Source organism: Carassius carassius, chromosome 29 (genome assembly GCF_963082965.1).
Source record: "Carassius carassius chromosome 29, fCarCar2.1, whole genome shotgun sequence".
NCBI classification, from domain to species: Eukaryota; Metazoa; Chordata; class Actinopteri; order Cypriniformes; family Cyprinidae; genus Carassius; species Carassius carassius.
The window spans coordinates 8530049-8557876 of NC_081783.1; the positions used below are offsets into that span (position 1 = coordinate 8530049).

The following is a 27828-nucleotide window of genomic DNA, read 5'->3' on the forward strand; positions in this document are numbered from 1 at the left end:
TAAATATATAAACTCTTAAAACCCTTTTTTGGGGTGAAAATACTAATGTGCCTAAGACTTTTGCACAGTACCAGGGGCGGATCTAGAAAAATATTGATGGGGTGGCGAGAAGGGGGCAGGAATTTTTGAGGGGTGGCACTGGCAACATATGGCAGACGTATATAAAGGTGCTGATCGTATAATTAGAATATCATCAAAAAGTTGACTTATTTCACTAATTCCCTTCAAAAAGTGAAACTTGAATATTAAATTCATTCCTTACACAGACACTGATATATTTCAAATGTTTATTTTTTTTTTAATTGTGATGATTATAACTGACAACTAAGGAAAATCCTAAATTCAGTATCTCAGAAAATAAAAAGTATGAGCATTACCAGGTACTGGTAGCTTTGGCACTGTGTGCAGGTGCCAAGTCCTGTTGGAAAATGAAATCTGCATCTCCATAAAGTTGGTCAGCAGCAGGAAGCATGAAGTGCTCTAAAACTTCTTGGTATACAGCTGTGTTGACCTTGGACCTCATAAAACACAGTGGACCAACACCAGCAGATGACACGGCACCCCAAACCATCACTGACTGGGGAAACTTTACACTGGACCTCAAGCAGCGAGGATTGTGTGCCTTTCCTCTCTTCCTCCAGACTCTGGGACCCTGATTTCCAAAGGAAATGCAACATTTACAGTACATTCATCAGAGAACATAACTGTGGACAACTCAGCAGCAGTCCAGTCCTTTTAGAAGCGAGATATTCTAATATTCTAATTTTCTGAGATACTGAATTTGGGATTATCCTTAGTTGTCAGTTATAAACATCAAAATTAAAGGAAATAAACATTAAACATGAAATAAACATGAAATATATCAGTCTATGGGTAATGAATGAATATAAAATACAAGTTTCACTTTTTAAATGAAATTAGTGAAATAAATCAACTTTTTGATGATATTCTAGACCAGCACCTGTATACTGAATTTAGTCACAGTTATCACAGTTTGATGATAAATAGTATATGTACACACTACAAAAGGGCACAGGCTGCCATTTACAAACTTAATCTCATGCAATCAATGTCTTGCATTTGAAACAGTTCATATAAGGAATAAGATACCATACAATGTGATCTCACTTAATAAGAGATAGAAGTGTGATAGAAGTAATGGGCATTGTCACAGGAAAGACATTAAGGTTAAGACACAGGTGATGAGTGGCAGATGTGTGAGAGGGGAAGCATACTGTTTAGCTGACAATAATAATAAATAAACATCATAGGCACAAATACAAATGTATTTTTAGAAATTGTTTTTGAAAAATAAGGTGTTATTGTTTTGGCAAGTTTAAATTAAAACATCTAGGAAAACGTGTGTGATATTCCTTTAAAATAACATTTTAGTAGATTTTTTTTAAAGGTGCCATGTGCAAAAATTGAGGTAAAAATATAAAAAAAATGACCTACACGCATCAAAAGTATGAGAAGAAATAAGGGCGATAATGTCATTAAAAAAATGTCAAGTTATAGTGCTGCAGAGATATCAACCTTAATTAGCAGTAGCATTACTAGCCCCGGCCCGACAGGTGTCGTAATACAAGTTTCGGCCATGGGAGGCGGTATGCGGGCAACATAACCACCAGCCAACCTGCAATACACGAATAACTCGCACGGCTTGTGGGCGTACTTATACCTGATGTCAATCATGTGGAAAGTACAGCCCACTACTTCAGTTCAGGGAAGAGAGCGGAAGGATGACTTAAGCCCTTGGCAAGAGACCACCACCCGCTACAGGGAAACAACCGCGCTCGGAATCACAAATCAAATCCGATAAGAAAAGGAGCCGAACCAGAGTAAACATCGGCACTGCTTTCAATCGCTGGAGACAACTGATGGACCTGAAAGAAATGAGGTTCGACACCGAACTTGCACCATTTATTTTGGATTGGTAAGTTAGATGCTGTTAGTATTTCGCTAGAAGTTTGTTTTATATGTTTGTGTATTTTTTTTCGGGAAGTTATAACATAGAAATGTATCGAAGGCTGTTCTATAAACGTGCTAATGTTAGCGATGGCTAACCGTAGCTGCGTTTGATAATTAGCTAGCTATAACTTACCCATTTTTTTATATCATAAGTAACCTGCTCTAACTAGTCTGTTGGTCTCCGTGTCCTCTTTGCTTCGTGGTTTTTCTGTACGTGAGAAAATTAATGTGTGGCGTGAAAGCGTGTGAAAAGAGTCAATTGCGTGTGTCTCACGGTGAATGCTTGAGAGTTGGCAGCTCTGGTTACTGTTGGTTGGCGCTAGCTTGGTCAACATCAGCTGTCTGATGTTGACCAATGATGTTGACAGAATGCTGTCTGTCAAATTTATTTAATTCAAATAATGTGTCTATACAACTCAATGTAATATGAACAAAACGAATATGAACATATTCACTGGTAAAAGTGAAGGGGAGTAGCTTGAAGATGTCATGTTTCAAAATCACTTGACATCACCCAACGTTCCTCTAGAGACAAAACGTCCTCTTATAGCAGCGGTTCTCAATTCCAGTCCTCGCGCCCCACTGCTCTGCATATTTTGCACGTTTCTCTTTGTTAACACACCTGATTCAGATAATCAGCTCGTTAGAAATGAACTCCGTTCATGAACTGTTTTTCAAATGTTCATTGCTCCCTACTCTCTGAGCAGGGAAAATCTGTTGAAGTTTACCTCACATCGAAACATTCATTCACTGATTTGTGCTGTGCAGCGTCTTTAAAGATGGACAACTGTGACATCATATACCTCTGTAAATCAATACAATTTAAACGTCTTGCACACTTCAATGCACTTTGATTGGAACATATAGCGTTCGCTTCGAACTGGAATCATGGCTGAATATCCTGTGATGTCCACTTCGCAGGGCACTTATGTTCGAATAGATCAAATGTCTAAAGCGCTAAGAGAAACGTTCAAAATGTGCAGAGCAGTGGGGCGCGAGGACTGCAATTGAGAACCGCTGTCTTATAGGCTTCGGCTATGCTTTGGGGTTGTTGTGAAGGTAGGGGCGGAGCATAGAGACTATGCCGTTTCTCGTTTGTTACTCTAGAGTAGACCAATTCACTTTATTGAGGCATACTGCCCCCATCTGGTATGGAATGTGGAGTATGACTTGATTTTTTTGCCAGATATGACAGATGGCACCTTTAAAAGTATACTTTACTGTGCAATTTCTTACTTTTTTTTTTTTTGAGTTAGACCGAACTTTTATTTTGTTGGGTTGTAGACATTTGTAGAGGTGGGTAGACAGAGTCTCTGTGTTTTTTAATAAACTATTATTATTATTATTATTATTATTATTAGCTATTAGGCCTACTTGATGTATAGCATACTCTACTGTGCAATAGTACTACATTTCTGTTTAAATTTCTTGAAGTTATACCAAAATTGCATTCATTTGCATTTATTGCTGCATTCAATGCAGTCGGACATTGGAGATTCGCGCTCGTAAATTTTCAAATTGGCCATAACTTTTAATTCGTTGCTGCCAATTGGGGTGGCAGCAGGGGTGGCAAGGCTTTCTTTTAGGGTGGCATTTGCCACACCATGCCACCCCAGTAGATCTGCCCCTGCACAGTACTGTATTTTAAAAACGACATTGTTGCTACTTTATAAAGAATGAGCATACAGTAATTCACAGAACTGATTAAAGACAGTGACAGACAGCACTCATCTTAACTAAATATCAGAGTGAGTGACAGAGATACAGTAGAAACATTATGTGTGGTTTTTAGGGCTGCAACTAACAATTATTTTGATAATCGATTAATCTGTCGATTATTTTTACGATTAATCGGCTTATGTACTTATATTTTAGTTTTTTCCATTTTTTCCCCAAGTAAATTATTAATAAATGGTCTTTATCCTTCAGCATAGATTTTTAAGAGATTTTAACCATTTTGCACTGTCATATCCTCATCAAAAATATACCTGGAGTTGTTTTATTGTGTTAGTAATCCTTTGTCGAACTCTTCTGCAATCACAACACTGACCCATACTCTAGCAAATTTCACAAGGAGATTTCAAATAACGTTTTCACCACGGCAGTCCTTAGAGCTCCTTAAGTAGTTTAACATCCTGAACAAAGCTTATTAAGGAATCTTTCAGAACATATTTTCACGAAGAATAAGGATAAAACAGAATAAAATTGCAGTGCATTGTATTTTATTATTTACTGGGAAACAGCTTTATAGCTTTTGCTGTGAAATTGTAAACAATCCTTCGAAAAAAGTGCCAATGGCATGAAACCTGAATGGAACTCACAATTTAAAGTAAAATCCATCAGAAGGTTGTCCAGAAAAAAAAAAATTGGAATACTTAGAAAAAAAGTGCATTTCAAATATCTTTAAACATTTACCTCTCTCATTCAGTCATAATTAGGCTGCACGACTGAATTTTGAACTGGTAAACGACAAACCGATCACAGAACATGTTTGTAAAGCTTTAAATGTTAACTGTTAAAAAGCAATGTTATCAGCTTTTACGACTAAACATTTGCAAACAACATTGTACTGGAGAATCTGCACAAATGAAAGTCTTAGGGGCCGTTCACAAATCGCGCCTAAAAACGCGTGGAAACCGCTAGGCGCACCGCTTTCTCCTCCTTTCCAAAGCGCTCGGGCAGAAGCGCCCCTGCGGCGTCTGTCTTTGCTAAGCAACCATGACGTGCTCTCTCCTTGAAGACGCGGAAATTTCAGCAAAGGATAAATGGATTTGCAGCTCAAAAATCGCTTGCAGTAGCTCTGCTACTAAATTTATTTCAAAATGGAAATCCATATACAACTATGATCAGCTGTTCCTTTCATCTTGACTGAGCTTTTAACGTTGTTACAGGAAAGAATGAAGCTGACTGGTTAGTTCTTGTCACATGACCCGCGGTGCTCTTGCGGCATTCTGAAAAGTTGAAATGTTTTTAACTCGATACGGTGCTGGAAATAACGAACTTGAGCGCGCAAAAGACGCGATATGTGAACGTCCCCTTAAACAGTTCAGTAGTGCAGAGTTTACAGGTTACTCTTCTTTTTTGAAGGCTCAAAGTAAAGTACTCCCAGCTCCCACATCACGCTGAATGCTGCAGAGGCGCTGTTTCGGGAAGCACGTGACATAAAACGAGGCCAGCTATTGGCTATTCGCTACTTCTCCTGCTGTAATGGCTGAGTAAAACCTCCGGTGGCTCATTACTGCCACACTTTGGTCACCGCAGATTTGAAATATGCAAGAAATGAGCCGCTTACGGCAAATAAAAGTTATTTAGCAACGAATCGATGACTAAATTAGTTGACAACTATTTTTATTATCGATTATTTTAATAATCGATTTTAATCGATTAAATCGATTCGTTGTTTCAGCTCTAGTGGTTTTGTATTAAATAATGACCCAGATTGTGAAATACATTTATTATCCTTAGATTAAGGGAAGCACAACTTGGGAAATGAGAGCATCCAAGGTGAAAGCTATGGATTTATTTTAAATATTTGTAATGTTCTTTAATATTATCCAGTTTTTTTTAAAGTATCGGTTCAGGTACCGTTTAGGCGCCGGTAAGTAGGTATGTGATAAGTAGGCTATACCAATTTTGTAACTCGTTACTTGGATTAATCATTCATTTTGACAGCACTATAATGTTTATTGTAAATAGACAACCATGCAAGGCTTATTGTTACTAAGCCTGCCCTGGGTACACCAATGTTCTTGTCCATTGCCCTCACAGATTCCTGCAGCTAAGCTTAGATTTACATTTACATTCTATTAAAGGTTTTTGATGACATGCCTCTGAAGTTTGACTTTTTGCACCATAACAATACTTATAGGCAACTAGTCATCATATCTAGTTCTTTAATGTATTTGCATTGTACTAAAGTGCGTTCATTTTCAATGGGCATATATGCGGCTGAAAGAGGTAGCCTAGTGCATCCCAAATTTTTCAACATGAACATTTTAATATAACATTATAGTCATTATGGCCTATGGCCTTTAGAAAAATGTTTTTTTGGGGAGGGGTAGTGCACAATAGGCCCCTGTGGCACGGCCTAGGCTTTTGTTCTTAATGGCATTTTTTTTCCTTACATTACTTTCACTTTTATACTTTAAGTAGTTTTTTAAACCAGTACTTTTACACCTTTACTTAAGTAAAAAGCTTGAGTTGATACTTCAACTTCTACAAAAGTTTTTTTGACCCTAGTATCTATACTTCTACTTTAGTAATGAATGCCAATACTTTTGACACCACTGTATATACTTTGGGGTCTCAAGGCTGCATTCATTTGCTCAAAAATACAGAAAAACTGTAATATTGTTAAAAATGCCATTAAAAAAAATGATTCCTGTTATGCAAAGCTGAATTTTCAGCAGGTATTATTTCAAACTTTAGTGTCACATGATCCTTCAGAAATCATTTTGATATGTTCAGTCAGTGCGGAAGAATCGCATCATAGTTTTGAATAAGTTTACACTAAATTAATGCAATACTACAGTATCATGAGACAAAAATAGATATTGTATAGCCTGATTCTTACTCCTGTTTAAACCATCTGTTTTTCAGTAATAGATATATCTGTTTTCTGCACATTCATGCTGGTTTACCGTGGCTACACTCCAATTTCAACAATAACCAGATTTACCAGCATTTTCCAGTAACAAACTTGCAATAGCCATCTTGGAAGCTGGTCCAAATAGTGTAAGATATCGTGACATAAACGCATTCAGGATTTTTCAAGTATAGAAAAACTTCTCCAGTCACTGTATTTTCCGTGCTTCACTCAAGTTGTACATAAATGGCCACCACCCTCTTCCACATCCCCATGAGAAACCTAATGAATGATGTGCTTCTAGTCAGATTGTGCTGTGGTCCAGAAAATGTCAAAACGCTTCAGCATCACATCTCTCCGTGGGGAAGGTGAGGAGTTTAAAAGCCACAAAAAACACTAATACTCCAATTCACACAAACACATTCTTACACCCACATGTACAGAAATTACTCATCTGAAATTTGGGTCAGCAAACTGATGCTTTGACAAGAGTGTTTTTTCTTCTTCTTTGATTCACCACAGTTGCAGAACCTTTGTTATTGACTAATGTACTGCAAAATATCTCACTTCCTTTCATCGTGTCCCCAGCTGCCTTACAGGCACTCCCACCGGTGTGTAAGTCTGAGTGTTTCTCTGTTCAGACTTGTTGACACAAGACCCCTGTGATCACAAAAAAGCCTGAGTTTAACTTTGTGTGTTGCCCTCAACATGACCTTCTTCAACAGACTCGGTTGGGTAGCAACTAAAGTGGAACAATGTTTGCAAGTGCCAAAAATATGCTACATTTGCCCACTTGGCAAATTATTTGAAGAATTTAGTGTAAAAACCAATCATGTGGAGTAACAAGCCATTTAGGGCAGTGTGAAGTGTCAGCATAGTAAATATGTTAATGTTGCATATAAGCTCTCGTGTAAGCCAAGCTAATGAACTAATAATAACTAAAGTGACGCAACGATTTACAGAATATATTTAATTAAACCAGAGAAAAACTTGCTTTAGGTTAAAACTGTATGGTTTAGGCAGTTTGATGCTAGTTAGTGCTAGTTTGATGGTGGTCTACCTAAAAGATGTTCATCAGCCAGTGAAGGCTTACTGATCTTTTGGTATCATTCTCAGAAAAAAGGTACAAAAGCTGTCACTAGGGTGGTACCCTTTCAAAAGGTACATAGCTGTACCTAACCTACCCCTAAACAGTGCATTTTAAGTACCTTAAAGGTATATATTAGTACCTAAATGGTATACAGTTGTACCTTTTGAAAAGTAACTGTACCATCCCAGTAATAGCTTTTGTACACTATTTTACAATCTCAATTTGTTAATATTAATGCAATAGCTTAAACTAACAATAAATAATACTTTTACATTTATTAATAATGTTAGTTTTTACATATACTAATGCATTTTCAAAAAATAAACAACACTCTTATTACAGCATTTAATAATTTATCTTTATATAAGATATAAGTATATTTGTACATATACTAACACATTTGACATTAGTTCTAAAATGAACAAAAATTAATTAACAATGAACAATAGTACATTTATAAATTAACATTAACCAAGATGAACAAATGCTGTAGAAATTTTTGTTAGTTCTTAATGCATTAGCAAATGTTAACAAAAAGTTTTATGTGCTCTATTATTATTATTATTAATGATTAAGTGTAACTGATATTTCTGATCAAGTTGGCTAATCGATTCAGTCTTTCTAGTTAAGCCAAGTATAGACATGATCACAATAGCATCACATGCAGAGGACCAGCTTTGAAAACATAACATATGCTGCTAGTCAAGCTGCTAGAAAAGTGGTAAACCAAGCTGGAATCCAAGTTTAGTTTTAGGGGCCGTTTACATGACAACGGCATTTTGGGGGACTGAAAATGCATATTTTTTGAGTTTAAGTTTTTGAAAATGGCACCATTATAGTTTCCGTGTAAACACCCAATACGGGAATCTTTGAAAATGGTGACGTCATGTGTATGTTAGGTATGTAGACATGCAGTACATCAGACCCCGTCTACGGAGAGTCTTCCGACTCCCTATTAATTCCTATTGTACCAAATTTTGGTTGCAGTTCCAACAGAGTTCCACTGGGGGCGATCGCCATGAGTGCAAAATGAATGGGAGTCTATGGGGCTAGAAGGCTAAATTTGTCCCTTTCACCCGATTGCCGTTGAGAAATCTCAGATATGATTGTAGGTTTTGCAAGTTCAACATGGGTTATAGGTCGAAAGTTGAATGAACGAGTACTTATGTCCTTTCGATTTCTTACAGGTTGAGTTGTTGTTGCCCATAACATGCTAGCATTCTGCTAATGAACGCTGATTGGTCAGTGAAGGACTGACTAACCCTAACCCTAACCCTAACCCTAACTGACCAGAGATACCTCTTGATGGCATCCGAATCAGAATCACCGGGATCAGAATGTTAAGGTGGATTTTTTTCGCCAAAGTTTTTCTTTTCAACGCAGCAACTTTTTTTTTGGTTGCTGCCACTTTTATTTGCCTATTGTTATGTATGTACTGTGAAATTTACACAGATACATTGTTGTATTACACAGTACTTGTTGTGTTATTCTTGTGTTAAGAAATACCGGATACATATGGTATTGCCACCTTAAAAAAAGCACAAACAAATGTCACGCTCAATAGTGCTAAATATCAATAAAAATTGAAAAAAGGAAAAAAAATGCCTCGCAGGTGTGCAATGATAAATTGTTCTAATAGTGGGCAAGGGTTGTCCTATATCTCATTTCCCAGGGACGAAAAAGGTAACCCACGTGGACTGTGTTAATTGTCAAAGCCTACCTGAATTTACGGTGGTTCACGTGGGAGGGAAAGTTGGTCAAATGCCAAGTTGGCTAATGTCCAAAATCATCCAGGTTGCGCGGTCTACCACAGATCGTAACGATACGTGTTGTTGGGAGGGGGACTCTTCCCTTACTCGATTGCTACATACAAAGTTTTGTTAATATTTTAACTATTTTAACTACTTCACTGAATCACCTTCTACAGACTGAATGGGTTTTTTAGGAGTTACCCAACGGCTCTGGAAAGCACCATAGACATTCTCTGAAAGCACCAAAGTGACTGAAGGAGTGCCGTAAAGCAGTATCTCTGGTCGTACGATGTGTATGACGTCATTTAAAATTTAAATGACTTTTTAAAGCAAATAAGTGACTCTAAAAAATCTAACACCCAGCAATGTGTAATTTCTTTGCATCTCCTTTCGAATACAACATTCAATTTCATTCAAATCAAATCAAAAAATGTTATCCTGAGAAAAGTGGATTTTGAGGGGTATACCGCCATTGACCTCCATTCATTCTGCACTCGTCCTGTGAGCGCCATCATATGGAATCAGAGTGGAACTGCAACCAGTTCAGAAGCCGGAAGTGTAGTGAGTGAAACTTCGCCATATTAGACATTCTCTGAGTACATGTTGATTTTAAAGGCAAGCGTGAACGAACATACAAAACAATGGCTGAGTATATGGTACTGTTGTTGCTGCTCAAGAGTTTGCTAATGCTTCTTCAGCAAAGTGTGGATTTACTTCACCAATATTATGACCAACAGCAGAGACGCATCATATACAACATATAATCATCACTTCCCTACAGGTAATGTTTACTAACAATGCAATAGCGCCAACTACTGGACTGGCATACGTAATACAGCGTTTTTGGCTGTTTTTGCGGATATGTGTAAATGCGAATCGTTTGGAAAACGCTGTTGTGTAAACATGAATCCTTTTAAAAATGCAAGGGAAAAACTTTTCCGTTTTTGACTACATTGTTGTCGTTTAAACGTAACCTTATTCAGCTAAAATGCCATCGGTTATTCCATGGATACGGCAAAACTATAAAATGCAGCATTTACTTTGTTTTGGTGTATTTCCCATAAAGATCACAAGAGTCAGGTGAGGTCAAAAATAAGATTTGGAATTCATAATGAACAAAAAGTCTTCAGAGAGCAGTTAGAACCAACTTAAGCCAGCATGAGCGCAGTGATGCATATATGATTCCTACAGAGATACGCTCTTCAATGAGATGAAACACATTTGCTCTTCTCTTTATTTTGAGCTGCACCTGTGGAGGGTCGTTTCCAAAGCCAAGCACAACACGGGCTACGTGCCCACTCCCCTCCAGAGAGCCGCACATGTGGCCCTCTCTGATAATACCACAACAAAACAGCATAGTGGGAACACAGAAATCTACACAGGCGCTCAAAGCTGGATCAAGTTTACCTGCAGGTTCTTCAGATGGCAGGGGTATTTGTTGCTTTCTTTTGGATCGACCCCTTGTGAGATGTTTTCAACTTTGTTGCAGGCAAATCAGAGATGATGATCTATTTTTCTTTCTCGCTCACTTGAAAGCACTTTACTGACAGTCATATTGTTTCAACATAAGCTAAAAGCCATGTTGAGGAATGTAAAGTTGGCGTTGAAAGCTGTGTTTTTAGAGGACAATGGGGTGTTTTCCCAGAACTGCACCAGTGCTTTAGCACTCAGCACCTCACACATTGCCATAAAGCGAGGAAACATTCCTCACCTCATTAAAAGTGCAACCAAAGAGCTTTAAGATGCCCACCAGAGATACTGTAGTAATCTATACTCTGTTGTGGAAACCACAGCAATCCTCAAGAAAGCTCTAAACACCTTGGCAAGTTCTTATTTTACAAGCATATTTCGCTTAGACAAAAAGAAAACACCTGTTTAAACGTGTACAGTTTGGATTTTATGAGTGTGATGCTACGATACAGATTTACTCATAAAACAATGCACAACTACAACTGAACAACTAAAACAACTGGCTAAATACAGCTCAAATACTAATACATTGTTACGCTTAATTCAAGTTGGAACATCTTGATTTAACTAAGACTAATCAATAAGTTTCACTTCAGCCTCTATTGAAACCATTTACACAAATGCGAGAACTGTTCGATAACACAATTATCTAGTTCCCAAGGAAAAAAGACAAACATGTGAGTAACAAAACACCTACCAGAAACAGCTGCTGAGGAGACAGCCAGACCCACCATCTCTTTCCTAGATGTAAGTCATGCAGTTGTTCCTGAACAAGTCACAGCAATCCAGAATGGTGGAATCAGCTAATGAACTGACTCATTCACAGGTGCATTTCCTTCTTATTTATCACTCTTTCCTGTGTCCAAATTAAAAGTGACTGAGGGATAGCAGGGGAATTTATCCTCCCTTTCTGGTCTGTTGGATTGTGTATGGGGGTGGGGTGCTCACTGATGACTGTGTGTGTGAAGCAAGGGGAGGCACCCAGTCCTGATCTAATCCGGAGGGGTTCTATAGCACCTGGGACAGGCCCTGAGTAAATACACACATCCCTCCCCCACAGGGGAGAGAATGGAGAGCAATAGCCCTCATTGGTTCCATTTTTTTTTGTCATGCCAGTTTACACATATGAATGTCAGCCGTGGAAAATGTCACCCAAACCAAAGATGACATTTTAGAGGACAGTTTTGCAGAGTATATGTATACTGGCAAATCGGACCAGTTAGAAACATGTGAATTAAGGTTCTTCCTCAAGAAGGAACAAAATTTAAAAGCATTTGCTATTTAATTTCATAGCACCTTTCATAGTTACTCTTTGAATCACTAATTTACAGTAAAAGACACATACCCATCTGAAGCTGCTCAAAAATAGACTGATCTAGTACTGCACGAAACTCACATTATTAGTTAAGCCATTTTTTCAGTGTATTTATATATATAATTTTTTTACAGTTAAAAAGAGTATTTAATGATGAGTCAATTATATATTATTTTCAAGATGAATTAAATGCTTTTAAATGTCTAAACATTTGTTCCATTTCTATTTTTAATCACATTCAACTGGGACAGAGCATTTTAACATCAAAAGTGAACTCGTCACCTTCTCATTTGTAACTTTTCTTTCCTATAGGCAAACATAACCCCTGCCTTACATAACCCCTGTGGCAATCTCTGATTTGAATCTGTTGATCTGCGCTGTCTGCCCGCAGTCTCTTCTAAAGAGTACAGACTCTATCTACTCCCTGTGTTATGTTACAGTGCCCCTAGATACTGTAGTTTTGCACAATAGAGCCATTTTGCCAGTGTGCTCAAGTGAAGAGTTGGGGGTCTAGTTCTCTTCATTGTGTTCACCCATCCAGAGAGCAGTCGGGTGCCAACATGTACAGACTCACATCAGCACGTTCAAAAGTGACATTACTCTAAGCTACAGGCAAACCTAGGACCAGTCGGCAGGATCTGACATGCTGAATATCTCAAAACCCACTCCCCCCACCCGACCTCTCTCTCTCTCTCTCTCTCTCTCTCACACACGTATGTTTCAGCAAACACACACACTTCTGAGCAGATAAGCAGCTCGTATCAATAGTTCCATCTCCTCACCACTGAAAGAGGACACTTTTCTGTCCATTTCCCAGTTGAAGGTTCCTGAGGGCATGCTACTTGCGAGACAGATTAGATGCTAAAGGTTTGTGTAGTTAAACTTTGCAGGCCTGTTGCTAGACAGCCTTGAACTGGAGATAAGAGACAGTGGAGATGAGAGAAGCCATTCATCTGCAATTTAAGTGATTAGATACATTCAAACCACAATTACTGCATTTAAGTGGGCTCATTAAAGCTTGCACTTTTGCGTATATTTGAAAAAACTATTTTTTTCCCTCTACTTTCCTCATCTTGTGGGAGTTATGTGGGTTCATTTTGTTACGAGACATACAAATTTTTAAGTGACTTTCCACTTTTGCTAAATCATTGCCAAAGAAGATCAGATCATTGCTCACACCCAGTGACAGTCTGACTGAACTCCGCAGACGCTCGTCTGGCTGAGATACAAGCGACAACAATATAGTGACGGAGCACTCTGACCTCTCCAAAAACACACACATGTAGCCCTTACTGTCACACTAAAAACAAACCTGGTTGTAAATACATTAGCCAACACACAAAGTACATGCAGGAATACAACAACAAATCTTCAAGAGCTACAGTTCTTATATAATACAAAAAACATAAGCTGAACGGCATTACAAGAAGGCCTCACATTCACTCTCAAATATAGCATAACATCTTATTAGTTTTGTCAGAAGGCACAGAGGCAAAATGCTCCCAAAGTCAATAGCAAGAGAGGCCTTCCTACATAAACCATCAAACTGTCATCAAATATGAATATCCTGTGGTGCAACAGATGTTTGCGCTGTTTCGGGATGTTTTACTCACCACACCAATCTTGCGTGCCCCCCGGTGTGACTCAAAGGAGATACGCACTGTGATGTCTTAAATCTAAATCATCAAATCTATCAATTCTTTCTTGTTCATAACATAAGAATTCATAACAGAAGACAGGATGTCACTGGAATGTGAAGGACATCAAGAACATCGCTGTGACTCATCAAGGTGAAGGAATGATCGATCTTATCTTGATCCGACTGGACTGACGCTAACATAAGGGTGCCTGGATGGATTGACGACTCAGCGATCCTCTTCGTTCATTCAGCATTGAAAATCTCCCACAGAATTCCAGGCTGACTCGGATCATCAGTGTTCAAAGCTCCATGGGGGCTTTTAAAAGAGCGAGTTTGTGCACACATACACTGATGATGTCACACTAGAATTCCCACAATGAGAGATAACAAACACAAAACCTAATTTGTTTGGACACCTTGGAATATTGATGTTTGCATGAGACTCTGGTCTGATGGGACGCCGTGGTGGGAAATACATATTTGGGTGCATGCCACAAATTACAGAGCCTAACAACTACAGTTACAGTGCTTGTCCAATGTTACAGTCAAACATCTGTTAACACATCCTAAAATGTTTCTGTCAAATTCAGTCAAAAGTAAAACAAATAAAAAAAAAACGAAAACAAATCATAAGAATTAGAAAAGTGTGGAAGGGTCTTGTACTGATGATAGGTATTATAGATTGGAGCAGATTCCAATAAGTGTGATATTAAATTAAATGCAGAGACAGTATTTTGATCATCACTATTTGCATTTATATATATAAAAAAATACTTATAAAGGTTGGATAGTTATAACATTCTCTTTTACCCTCATGTTGTTCCAAACCTTTATGACTTTCTTTTTTTTGTGTGTGTGTGGAACACAAAACAAGATATTCTATAGACTGGTCAGGCCACCCTTTTCTGTACTATACATATACTATATAAACCTACTCTAATGTTCACTAGTTCACCCAAACCATATACTGTATAAATTATTAAACAGCAAAAAGTGTAATTTAAAGCAGTGGTTTTTAACCAGAACCAACTAGGAGACATCATAATTTCCCATGCAGTTACAATAAATGGGGACTGAAGCTTTCACAGCCCCAAAAAACATAAAAATATCATAAATAGTACATAACTTTAGCACTATATTCCAACTCTTCTGAATTCACACACGCATGAATGAATCGTCAACAATAGCACCAGTAACATAAGAAAACAGACAGGAATTTTTCAACTTTAATTCAGTGATAACTTGAGAACCTGATCAGCTTGATTAATCAAAAATCATTCAGATTGGTTTTGTAAATCAGATGAAATAATTCATTAAAAAGTCATTTTTTATTTTACGAACAAGCCATTGTTCACAAAACAGAAAGTCCAGCCCTAAACGCAGTCTATCGGTTGAGCAAGAACATGTCAGCTTGCTCAAACAAACAGATTTGAATAGTTTACACTCTGGGAAATCAACCGAATGCCTTACTTCTAGTTGTCTCTTCACATTAAGTTGAGACAGGAAAAAGTGAGTTCACAAAAAAAAAAAAAAAACCTGCACACATTAAATCTCACAGGGATACTTCACCCTGACATAAAAAGTCATCATTTACCCAACCTCATGTCCTTCCAAACATGTATGACTTTCTATCTTCTATGTAATACAGGCAGAGATATTTTGAAGAATGTTGGTAACCAAACAGTTTGTCGACCACTGACTGCCAATGATTGAAAAAAAAAAAGAAAAAATCTCAAATTCGTCTTTTATGTTCTACCGAAGAAAGTAAGTCAAACAGGTCTGGAATGAAAATAAGAATAATAACAATACCTAATGTGTGTGTGTATTCTGTTAGAATTAACCCTTTAACTATACCTATATCTAAAACTATCTACAACATAGAACTAAATAAGACAATCCTGCACAACCCCTTATCACTGCATCTTAAACCACAAATACAGAGAGAGAGGCTGCAGAGAGGTAGCAGGTGAACATGTGGAACAGCTTAGCCTATAATTCTCTCTAAAATCTGACTCATATACAGTATTAAAGCCTAAGCACATTTGTGTGGAAGTACATGTCACTCCTGCTGCTTTATGATAGATGAGAACATGCTTTAGGTTATCATAAAATGAAGCAGCACACACACACACACACAAAGCTGATTTCAAGTTGATTTCCAGTCTCTTGTTTTGGAAGCATTCAGCAATTCATTAACACATTCTTCTTTCTAGAAACCTCAAACACGAACTCTTATGTTTTGTTCATAGACCAGCTATGTCAAAACGCAATTATTGTTTATCATATACAGAAACATTAACACCAGACCCTCCTGGCCAGTTCGCATTAAGGAACATCCAAACATGGATAAATAGTTTCAAGAAAAACAATCTTGCACACTCATTGAGGACACCAAGTAAAACAAATAGAGAGAGGCAAAACACGAGAGCCCATCTTTAATGCTGCAGTGCTGTGTGGGGGGAGCTGCTGTGGTTAATGACCCCTGCTTCAGTGATGGGGTTTGGCTGCTGCTTGAAGGAAGCAGGGGGAGTTGGCCATTAGGCTGGGGCCTCCCTCAGGTCACAGTGCTCCTTGTATCTACACACTGCACCAGAGTTATGGACCCTGAAACTCCCACTCACCTGTTTAAGCATTAACTAGCTTTGAAGGGCAAGAGTTTGGCTTGGTGGGGAACAGGAAGATTTTATGTTAACACTCCTCTTCGCTCCTCTTTATAAACCCCTTTGCCAGGGGGTTTCAGTGCCAGGCATCTGTTTGTGTATGTTTTATACTGTGTAAGCATTTACAAGCTGTATATAATGGAAAATAGGATGTGTCCTTTTTTATTGAAGCAAAAGTGTTTGATATACTATATAACCTACTCTAATGTTCACTAGTTCACCCAAACCATACACTGTTAAACAGCAAAAATTGTAATTTAAAGCAGTGGTTTTTAACCAGAGCCTACTAGGAGGCATCAGTTAAACATTTAAGGGGGCGATGGATGACTTAAAATTTTGTATAATTAGTATATTAAAATAAACACAAAATCGCAACCTATTCCCTTTATCCACGCAACAGCTATTGTTTTTAATTAAAAAATGCAGTTCTTGAAGAAGATATATTCCTTTGAGTATTGTGTTAGAAAACAGGAGGCCTTTGAGTCAAAAAGCTTGAGAACCACTGATCTAATATCAACAATAGCAAAGATAAAATGTAAAAAATACATCGGAATAAATAAACTAATGAAATTAAATGAGTGAATTTAAAAAAAAGAGAGTTGTCTGTAAGTTACCTTAGGATGTGCAATGAAAAATGAGAATAGCTCAACAAATATGGTTTTAGCTGGAATTATACAAATTTAATTTAACCATAAATGGTTCTAAAAAGAATCTGCTTATTTTAAATTGCAGAATGCATTGTATTATTAATTGCTGAATTACATCATTAAAATTATGAATTAAACCTGTGAGGTTGTATAATTGAGAAATTTTATAATTTATATATATTGAGGCGAAACTGGTAATTAAATTAATATATTATATTTCAGTTATAAATATATATTATATTTGACATTTTTATTTAGAACAGCAGTATACTTAGGAAGAAAAAGGACATGTAAAGATTAATTATGACGTTTTATGGTGCAAAAAGCCTTGGCTAACATTATTACTAAAAATAAAAAAGTAGTAGTAGAGACTGATATCAAATCACTCACCACTTTCTAATATCTGGTCTGAGAGTAAAGTGAGGGCCGAAACAGGAGCAGATGTAAGGTCTGTAGGCTCATGATGGAAAAGTGGATTCAAGATAACAATCCTGAAGTCTCTGCATCTTCAATGTTTCCACATAAAGTCCTAACAGCCTCTGTTACACTGTCGCCAACAAGTAGCAGCAACTCTTGAAGTTTAAAATCTGGTCACAATTGTGGTCACAGTGTCTAATTCTCTTTTATTATGGCATGTGTCTCTGTTTAATATCAGCCAGAGAAAAAAGCAGTGGGAAATCCCCCAACGGCCCTTCTGAGGTCATCTGAGCCATGGAGTCCTGGAACAATCAATGAGTGGAAGCAGCGAGTAAATGGGTTAGGCAGGTGCTGGAACTCACACCAGTACAGTAAAAAAGCAAACTGTCCCTAGAGCAGTGGGGTGAGCTGCAGGGGTCAGGAGTGGATAGGATGTGGAAAAAAAACCCAGCTCATTTTAATACAGCCTGGTTGTGAAGGTCAGCCCTTCAGAAAAAAACCCGGGCACCAAACCCCCACCATATGGCATGAAGAGGGCGAGTCAGCCCATCTCCAATACAAAGAATGCTTTCAGTCTTGCCATCTTAATTCATATCATTTAACACCCGAAAACCCCCATGATTTCACTCTGCAGCTATGCCTCTTCCTTCAGCCCTCTTTCTTTTTTTTTCCTTCACGGTAAAGAGATGCAGTGTTTCGCAGACACTATTAAGACTGTACAAGCCACTATTGTGGCTGCTGAATAACTGGATGCTTTGTCTGGGAATACTCATGGAAGGCATATTAATTGGAGTGTGTGTGTCTGGGTATGCAGAAAAATGGAAGACTTCCAAGAGCTAGGGTAAAACCCTGATCTCTGACCTCTGCCTATCTGTCCACAGGCAGACACAGAGCTGAGAAGCTTGGGTGGAGCACTGACATCACTGCTCTGCTTCAAAGTCTAGTAAGCTGCTTATAGAGGCAGCAATTTTTATATTAAATGCACACTCCTATCCTTGTCTCGAAGACTGTTTCAAAAGGTAGATGATGGTAAAAGTAATGTGAATGATAAATGCACAACTAAATATCCAATATCGTTCAAGAAAGATCAATAAATGAATCAAATCTGTAATATACACTACCATTCAAAAGTTTGAAATAAATTATTACTTTTAATCAGTAATTAAAAAAAATCTTATATTAATTATAAACCCTTTAAAATGTTCATGGTATTAATAAGCATAATCGTTTTCAACATTGATAATACAAGATAATACTGAGGTTAACAAGGCACAACCATTATAACCACTATGCCACACAAATCATATTTGAAGGTCATTTCACTCTACACATCTCCTCACTGCCATAAAAGCTTGTGTATGTGGTAAACAGACAGTTTTCTAAAGCTGTCAAATGGTGTCACCGTGGCAACCTCAGAACTCCACAGCTTCACCATGGAAATCAGTGAGCCTGCACTATGATTCAACGGAGACTTGTTAAAGACCTTAAATACTGACACACACCTTGTTAAACACCTCCATTATCTTGCATGAGAGTCTGGTGGGTGTGCACCGTGTAGTCCATTTCAGCTGGTTGAGCTGTCATTGGCAAGAAGGCAGATGATGCTCAAAGAGATTGAATGGGTGGTCCAAGACGTAAAATGGTCAAAGCAAACAAAGATGTTTCTATATGCCAAGTTAACTGTGTAATCACAAAAGCATGCATGCCGTTCATTTCCCTTGTCAGGGCTCAAGCTGAAATCGACGGCTGACGAGCAGTTGCATTATTGCACTAAATCCTGTTTACCCATATCCATGTATTTATACAAAAGTGGAATTCCCTTAAGCCAGAGGGAACAGGTTGCTTTGTACCGACTTGCAACCGTGACATACAACAATCAAGGCCAGACCAGGCTTGCAGATTCTGCACCAACAAGAAAACACTGTTGCTATTCATTTTGCTGATCTCAAGAACTCAAGAACTGGATAAGAGCGGTAGTGCAAATTCATGTTTCATTATAAGATTTACAAGACAAACGATCTTTGTTCCGGACACTCCTAAGCTCTTCCACATGCTCACAGTCTGAAGAAAACAATAATCATGATTCAGTGCAGAGTCTTACATGAAGAGACAATCCCACATACTCAACGAGTCAGTAGGGAGAGGTAGAGTCCCCTTCACGCCTACCTGATTCTCTGGCTTCAAGCATCTTTTCACTGTCTGCTCTCAAACCCGTCCGAAGTTTAATGATTCACATTAGAGCAAATGGCTTAACCCGTTAAAATTGCCCACAATCTAATCAGTAAACTAGACAAACCAAATCAATTCATTTGACCATGAAAGCGACCTGCTGATAACAAAAGATGATATAATGAATAATGTTTTTGTTCTTACATTAAAGCCCAGTGGTCCACATTGATTTCCACTGTATGGTAGAAGAAGATTTGGATCAACATGAGGACAACTATCCTTTTGTTTTTTGTTTTGTTTTTTGGATTGAACTTTTCCTTTAAAAGCAAATCACTATATCCATATAAACCTAACTCATTGAAACAACAACAACATGATAGTCTTCACATTCCCAAACCCCAACGAGACATTAAGCAGCATGATAAAAATAGTGACAGAAGCAACATGCTTGCTCCGAGGGGATGTCTGCTGGATGTCTTTTTTTTCTGTCCTCCATCCCTTGTGTTTGTGTAAACACTCACATTCTGATAGATCAGGAATTTGGCAGGGAACGAGGAATCTTGTAAACAGTAACAGTAACCGAAGACACGGCCTTTGCCTTCTGCAAATAGATGAGGAAATACACCTGTGGAAACCTAATAACAGGGTGGCAAACAGAAATTCTGCTGGATTTAGTGATGGACTGAATGTTTTAGGAGAAAGTGGAAGAGAGTATATTGTTTGAACGTTAGCCAAGGTGCTCTGCTCTGTAATTACTTGCATGTGTTTACCTGGTAGTTGTCTCTGTTTTTAAGTGTGTGAAGTTGTGTGTTATATGGTGCTATACACAATCCTTGATGGCTAAGGAATTGTGTTATGAGTTAAGAGAGCTTGACATTTATTGTAAGATAAATGTGCATGCCAAGAATGGAATCCAAATACAGTGGCATGCAAAAGAAAGGTAGACACAAAGTGTCACACTCAGATAAATACATTTGCTCCTATAGCTTCCCCTCACAAAGGTAATATTAACTATTCTGCTGCTCAAAAAATAACTAATGTTGTCTTACGTTTTACCCTTTTAGGAATCATTAACTTTGGGTTTAGACTAGGCTATGATTTGTGAACAGGAGACCTATTACTCTTTCCTTTTATCTTTGATATGTTGTGTAAACTCAGTCTTTTAGAGGTGGATGACTGGGGTTTAACTTTACTGGGAGAGGCATTGGCGGGAGGAACTGTATATGCACAGCAATCTGTGTCTGCAGACCAATGCTTGACCAGACGCAGCCGGATTGTTCAGAGAGAGCCAGCAGGATTCATCTCATTGTCTCAGTGAGGGAAAGAAAAATACAAGAGCAAACGCCACAAGCAAGAGGCAGCGCTCTCATTTCGGCACCATGCCAAAACAGCAACTATCAAAACAGTAGGACTTTCAGGAGATCAAGAGAAGTACTACCGACTCACCATAGGGGTCCTGTTAGAACTCAAAGAGACTTCACTTATTATAAATAAAGAAGCACAAGAGTAAGAAAGATCTGAGAGCCCAGATCCAAGAGAAATTGAAAACTAAACCTTGCTACAAGCCTCTGAATCACTATGCCACCCACAGCAGGCTTATGTTCCAGGTGTATAGTCTCTTCTCAACGTTTGAAGTTGAGGGTCTGTATGAAATAGATTAATGTTAAGTTGAAAACAGAAACTTCTTGTCAAAAATGATGAGAAACATCACATGAGAGAAACAGTCAGTTACATATACAGCAGATCTCTATGTGTAACACTGCAGGAGAACTGATTGGAAGAGGAAAGGAAATCCGACTGATAACCAAGAATCGGTTCTTAGTTTAATGCGTTACAACGAATCGTTTGGAAACCGATTCAGCAATTCAGTAAGTTTATGTCATCACGTGTCATTATGCATTATTAAGCTCGTTTTCAGCTAATATATTAATAAGTAGCTAATATATTTTCGCCCCACCAGTCCAATCCTCGGTTCATTCAAAATGATTTTACTGTTAGCCCTCATCACGAATTGTACACATCAGAAAAACCGATTCAATTCGATTAATGAATGAATCGCTCAGTTTGGTTTAGTGAACTGGTTCAATTGATTCAACCGATCCGACTCAAAAGAACGATTCGTACATGATTCGAACGTGTTTGGTGCCGTGCACCTTAAATAACAAATAAAAAAGTGGATTTAACCGTTTATCTGCGCTTTCAAATCATTGTTACAGAGTCTGTGTGTAACAACATGAGCAGTCGCGGCTATAGTAAATAATATATATAAGTAAACAATTTATATCCAAAAACTAACATTCTACGCTTATCTAGCGTCATTAAGTTTCTGTTAGTTTAGGTAAATAAACTTTTCATGCAATCATTTGCGAATGATTATCTGATGTAATTTTACTCACGTTTGCTGTTTATTTCCATATCAGAATAATCAAACAAAACTCTTCGACTTGTTGGAAACACACATTGCAGCCCGTGCACCCATCGATGTTTTGCACTTAAGTGACAGACACTATCTGCATTGAAAGATTCTCAATGAAGTTACAGAGACCGACTTCCCTCCATTATCCTGCTGGGTCCTAATGCTCCTTATGACCGGGCTTGATGATAGACTGCCACATATCTACTGATGCCATTCATCACACAAAAACATTTTTACAGAAGAAAACAAACTTTTATTGCAATATAAGATGTACATAGTCTGTTGAAACTGACAGATAAATAAAGTTAGGAAGGTAGCAATTGTGATTAAAAAAGAGAATCAAAAATATGGTTATACTCTAGCTCTCTTCCTTTACTATGAAATTAATAGAACACTTCATAACAATCTATTGGGCAAACAGGTTGTAAACACTACACACAAAGGCAGAAAAAATGATGGTTTCACCTGTTTGTCAGTGAGGTACAAAAAACTACTTTCAGTATCCCTTGGCATGAAAGACCCCACAGTTACTGTTAGGTCCTTATCAGGGTTACAGTTTGTTATTTGTCACTTTCTTCAAAGGTGTGATAATGTATTATTATCATTATTTTTTCCATCAAGTAATATGAGAGTGTGAACAAGTTATCCCTGTTACTGGCCTTACAATTAATGTTTACTTCCACTGCATTCAATTTATTACCAAATCAGGTGACATAATCACCCTGGCAATGACCCCAAAATATAATTAACCCACTTAAGGTATCACATCATTTCCTGATCCATCAGGAGTGATGAAAGTAAACTGCGCTATCCTAACCAACAGATCTCTTTTTTTAAAGAGCGTAACATTTAAAAAAATAAAGAAAAAATAACCTTAATTCTTATCTGTTTTGTCTTCATCATCTGTAACAGACACAAGCCATATGTATTTCTACCATCACAATATACAAGGTATGTTTCATCAATATTAGTCTAATAATCCTAAAGTCTTCTTGTGAGAAATGTGTACATTCAGCATTCGTTACTCCTTGGAAATGACCTGAACATCATACAGCACCGTAGTGCTCAATTTCATCTGCTAACTTCACAAATAACAGACTTTGGTATTCATTGTCAAGCAAATCATCGCTTATTTAAGCCCATCTACGCTTATGTAGTCCTTGAATAACAGTGAAATAAAAGGACTGAAAAATATTATTTTACAACCTTTAAAATTAAATATGACTTAATAATGTACTTGATGGATGACATAACATGATTCACCCACTCCCATTAAAGTTGTATTAATTGTATTTACATTCTGTTCACTCACTTTGCTGGTGCATAAATTAATAAAGAACATAAGGCAAAATTTTAAATCCTTACAATTCCTGATTCCTTAGTTTTGTCATTCAGAAACCAAATAAAATGTGTTCACTTTACACTCAAGTAAAAATTAAAATGTTCCCACCATTCTGTTTATTATTTTATTTATTTATGTCTTCCTTTGTCAGATAGTCTGTCTGATCATTTATATGCCTCTATCACAATGAACAGTTGCACAATTTCTAGGTACAGTCCAGGCATGACTATGTGTCTGAGACACAGGATGTGTTTGTTTAGTTAGACTGGAACAGGTATTCAGGTCTCTCTCTTTCTGTGTGTGTGTGTGGGACAGGAACACTAGAACAGCCGGGCTTGTTTCTTCATCTCGTTCCTCTTCCACAGTGCCAGACGGTCAAACTCCACCATCGTCATCCCAAACACCTCATAGAACTCCTCAGGGGAAAGATGCCGCTAAAATGTCAAGGAAACATACTATTCAGTATATCCATCTATTCATCTGTTTTAATTTTTTTGTAAGCAATTATTAAATATTGAGACAGAGAGAGGGACAGACAGACAGACAGATGATAGATAAATACAGTAAAACAGTAATATTGAGAAATATGACAATGTAAAATAATCTGTTTTAATATATATTTATTTGTTGAAGAACCAAATTAGTTTGAAATAGAAATCTTTTTGTAACATTATACATTTCTTTGTTGTCACTTTTTATCAAGTTAATGCATCTTTCCTCAGTAGTATTAATTTGTTAGGTAGTAAGTATATTAAGTATTAATTTCTTTAAAACAAAAATCTTGCTGACCCCAAACATATTGTAATATTATCACATAAGTTTTACCTCTAATCTAGACCGGTCTACATCCTTTGGCAACCTGTTACGCCCCCTAGTGGTCACGATAAGTGCTTCATATGGGTAGATCTGCAACAAAAGATAGCAGTGCATTTCATTGTAATGTAAACTTTAAACTATATAAACACTGAAACTTATATTTATTGATTTACAAGCAATTTGTCCAGACTGAAACTTTCCTTCAAAGATTGATAATGGAAAGCTAAGCATTGTTCTCAGAGCAGGCTGTGCACTGGTGGACCTCCTTTTCCTCTCACTTACAGTTTAAAAAGTGAAAGGAAATCACACAGCCTCTGGCACAGTAGCTGTAACCGAGACAGGAAGCAGCACCAAGCAGAACAATATAGTTCTTGACCAACCAGGAGCAAAGGGGTGAGACAAACCCCTGCCCTCTCCACGGCCCCTACAGTCTCCAACTCACTAAGGGCCAGATGGGGAAAGACACAGTGGCCTCATGACCTGGAAGCACTAATTTCTCCATCCTCTAGTTTCCACATGCTTTGACCAGCAGGACATTGCTTTGATCCATCAGGGTTCATTAGACTGACATACTGTAAATCTGGGCTTTCCTCTGGAGAAGACAGTAATGTTTCAGAGGTGCCTCTCTGGGCTCCCTTTAATCCTCTGGTAATGCTAAACCATCGTTCTTACCTTGTACTCTGTTGGGAAAGAAAAAAAAAAGCTTTTAAAGTCAGAACTAATCTTTGTACAAATAATTTCACTCCTAAATATTCTCCTTAAAAAAAAAATAATAATAAAGTGCCTACCTCTGATTCCCCAGTTGGTTTCACTGCCACTGTCATACTGATAGTAGTCTGCACTTTGTGGCTGGAAAACAAATAAACAGGCAAACAAATTGTGGATAAAGTTTTAATTTACACTTCCAACCCATCTGCTTTTACTGCTCTTTGTCTGTCCATTTACTGAACATTAAAACAAATATAAAAAAGCAAAACAAACAAGCAATGAACAAAATATTCAAGGCTTAGTATTTGTAGTTTAATGTTTAATTCAATGTGTTACTTGTCATTTCTTTGTAATTGTTTGTAAATTTACTAGCAATTTATGAGTGAAATTTGTTTTACTTTTTTTTTTTTCAGAGAATCTTACCCGTTGCAATCCATTCCGGCCATATCCGGGCAAAGAGGCTGACTTGGATATGTAGTCTAGAAGGAATAAGAAAGAACAATAAACATTAATTTTTAAAACAAGTTCAGCATATGAGAATAAGTTTGTTGAATTTTGACTGCCTTGTCCATGAAAGCACAGAAGAGGGCGCTAGTGACCAGGCTGCAATCTGTGTTGACAACACTGCAAATATTTATGTTCTTTTATTTATGCAGAACTTTTATCCAAAACAAATTACAGACACAGCCTCCCTGGTGTTAAAAGCCTTGCCCAAAAAATATGAGAAATATATGTCTTGCCAAAAACTAGGATCCTCAAGTTCTAAAAAGCATGGAAGCTTCCAAACGTATATAATAAAACTTAATACTACAATAGCTTTCAAATTTCAGTTTCAAACTTCCTAATATAAATCATTTTTTTTCTTTTTTTTATTTATGTAATATATATATATATATTTTTTTTTTTGACAAAGAAAGGTCTCAAGAGTAACTCACCATTTTCCGTTGCAAAGTTTGTCCGAGGAGCTGAAGGAAAGAGAAAGGAACATTATAATTTCTTCTGTAATCTGAAAATGAGTTCTATGTAAATAATAAATGCAAATCACTAATTTGGGAAAAATAAACCAATAGCAGGAAACTATTAGAAACATTTCCCTTATAAACTAAGTGTCATGCGCATAGTGTGGAATGAGCTAAATATGCAGTTACTGGTACATAACATGTTGTAGTTTAGACCGATATTGAGTTTTGGGACCACTGAAAGAACCACCGGAAAAGTCTCAAAACTGTGAACAAATAGAGCAGAGAGCAAGCTGCACACCAGCCACACTAAAACGCGGCACATCAAAGTGCTCAATGAGCCAGAAGAATGCTGATGAATGAAAAAAAAAAAAACATTGCAGTGAAAAGGAAAAAGAGAAAAGGAGAAAGCAAGGGAAAGAAGAAACATGACAAGAAACTATATTTTGAATTATGCATTGCATTTTATGTAAGGACATTTTCTGGATCTAATTCGTTAATTCAATTTATCAATTTAATACTTTAGTCCTGATCAATTTAATCCTTGCTGAAAAAAAGTATGAAATTCTTCAAAAAATAAAAATAAATAAATGAACAATTAAACAAAATAAAATAAACGAATAAAAATAAAAATGAACTTCTGATTGGTAGTGTATTTCATTTATATTTAATTTATATACAAATTAAATATGAGATTAAATACAAAGACAGAAGTTGCTTTCTTTTCCTCCTGTCTCAACAAGATTACAATGAATATTCAGAGTCCCAAATTTCTGGCTATATTTTATTTATCTCTGAAAACTCTTACCACAATCTGTCTTATTGTGTGGGAGTGTTTGATCATCATCAGCTTTGGGTGTTTATTACCTGTTTGTCTAAACCTTCCAGGATGCCATCACTGTAATCCAGTGTATTAACTCAGTTGTATACTTTGGCTCTACAATGTCGCTCCCAGACTTCCCCTTCATCTATTTCATGTGCTGTGCAGTTAATACCACCCATTTCTATTCATGAATAAAAGAAGACGTGGGACACCAGCATGGGCTGCACCAAGCATGGTGAAGAGTAGCGATGGATATGGGGGAGGGTGAAGCAGGAATAGCAAAGCCAGATCCATGTACAGACAAGGGAGGAAAACAGGGAACTAAAGAGAGGGAGGGGATGAAGGGAAAATTCCAGATGCTTCATGCATTTCCCCATGAGATACACATAAATAGAAGTAAGGAGAGCAGCCCGCTCACATGCACATGAGGAGGAATGGAGAAAGAGGAAAAATGAGAGAGAGTGAAAAAAAGAGTAGGAGTGGAAGGAGGGTTGTAATGTAGGAAAGTTATTAAGTGAAGACAAATATGATTACCAACCCCATTTATCAAATAAATATAGAAAATATTTCACTATGATGGAATGAAAATGTAAACATTATTTACTAATTAAAGTAGTAAAAGTTAATAATGCAATGCATCAGTTTAAAAAAAGTGTGCATCAGATACAAGTTGACATTTGCCTGATCGCAATGCATCGTTTCTAATATATTTGCATCAGTAAGAAACGATATATATATTTATTGGTAGATGGGCTATATTTTTATTTAGAAAGTGACCAATAATTTATGACCAATATTTTATATGTAGATTGATTTCTCAATCACTTTCTCTCATCACCACTGCTGCTACGTGAATATGACATATCACAACACTACAAAGACTGAGGTGTTAGAAGTCAGAAGGCGCTTAAGTAAATTTATAATTTGCTGTCTATTTGTACTATACTGAATTGCATAGCATCATATTTTTTGCATTGTTATGAATCGAACCAAAATCGGATCGCACTGCACCATAATAGGGGTGAATCGTATGGCATTGCATTGGTAGCT

At 37.3% G+C, this 27828-nt stretch overlaps 2 protein-coding genes across 9 annotated transcripts in view; both read right to left on the reverse strand.

The window, feature by feature from the left end:
- Positions 1-22278, reverse strand: part of afap1l1a (actin filament associated protein 1-like 1a) — a 35878-nt gene extending 13600 nt beyond the window's left edge. For 2 of the 3 annotated variants that reach the window (XM_059515757.1, XM_059515756.1), the window contains exon 1: positions 11565-11803. In XM_059515757.1, the coding sequence (XP_059371740.1) occupies positions 11565-11601 (37 nt within the window). In that variant the 5' untranslated portion in view covers positions 11602-11803. Of the gene's footprint in view, positions 1-11564; positions 11804-22110 lie in introns of those variants that run through there. The other variant, XM_059515758.1, reaches the window with a different exon arrangement.
- Positions 22279-23767: 1489 nt separating this feature from the next.
- Positions 23768-27828, reverse strand: part of ablim3 (actin binding LIM protein family, member 3) — a 79429-nt gene continuing 75368 nt past the window's right edge. For all 6 annotated transcript variants that reach the window (XM_059515764.1, XM_059515763.1, XM_059515762.1 and 3 more), the window contains 5 exons: positions 25932-25961; positions 25420-25475; positions 25077-25137; positions 24298-24968; positions 23768-23906 (listed from right to left, as the gene is read on the reverse strand). In XM_059515764.1, coding sequence (XP_059371747.1) covers positions 24943-24968; positions 25077-25137; positions 25420-25475; positions 25932-25961 — 173 coding nt within the window. In that variant the 3' untranslated portion in view covers positions 23768-23906; positions 24298-24942. The remainder of the gene's footprint in view (positions 23907-24297; positions 24969-25076; positions 25138-25419; positions 25476-25931; positions 25962-27828) is intronic.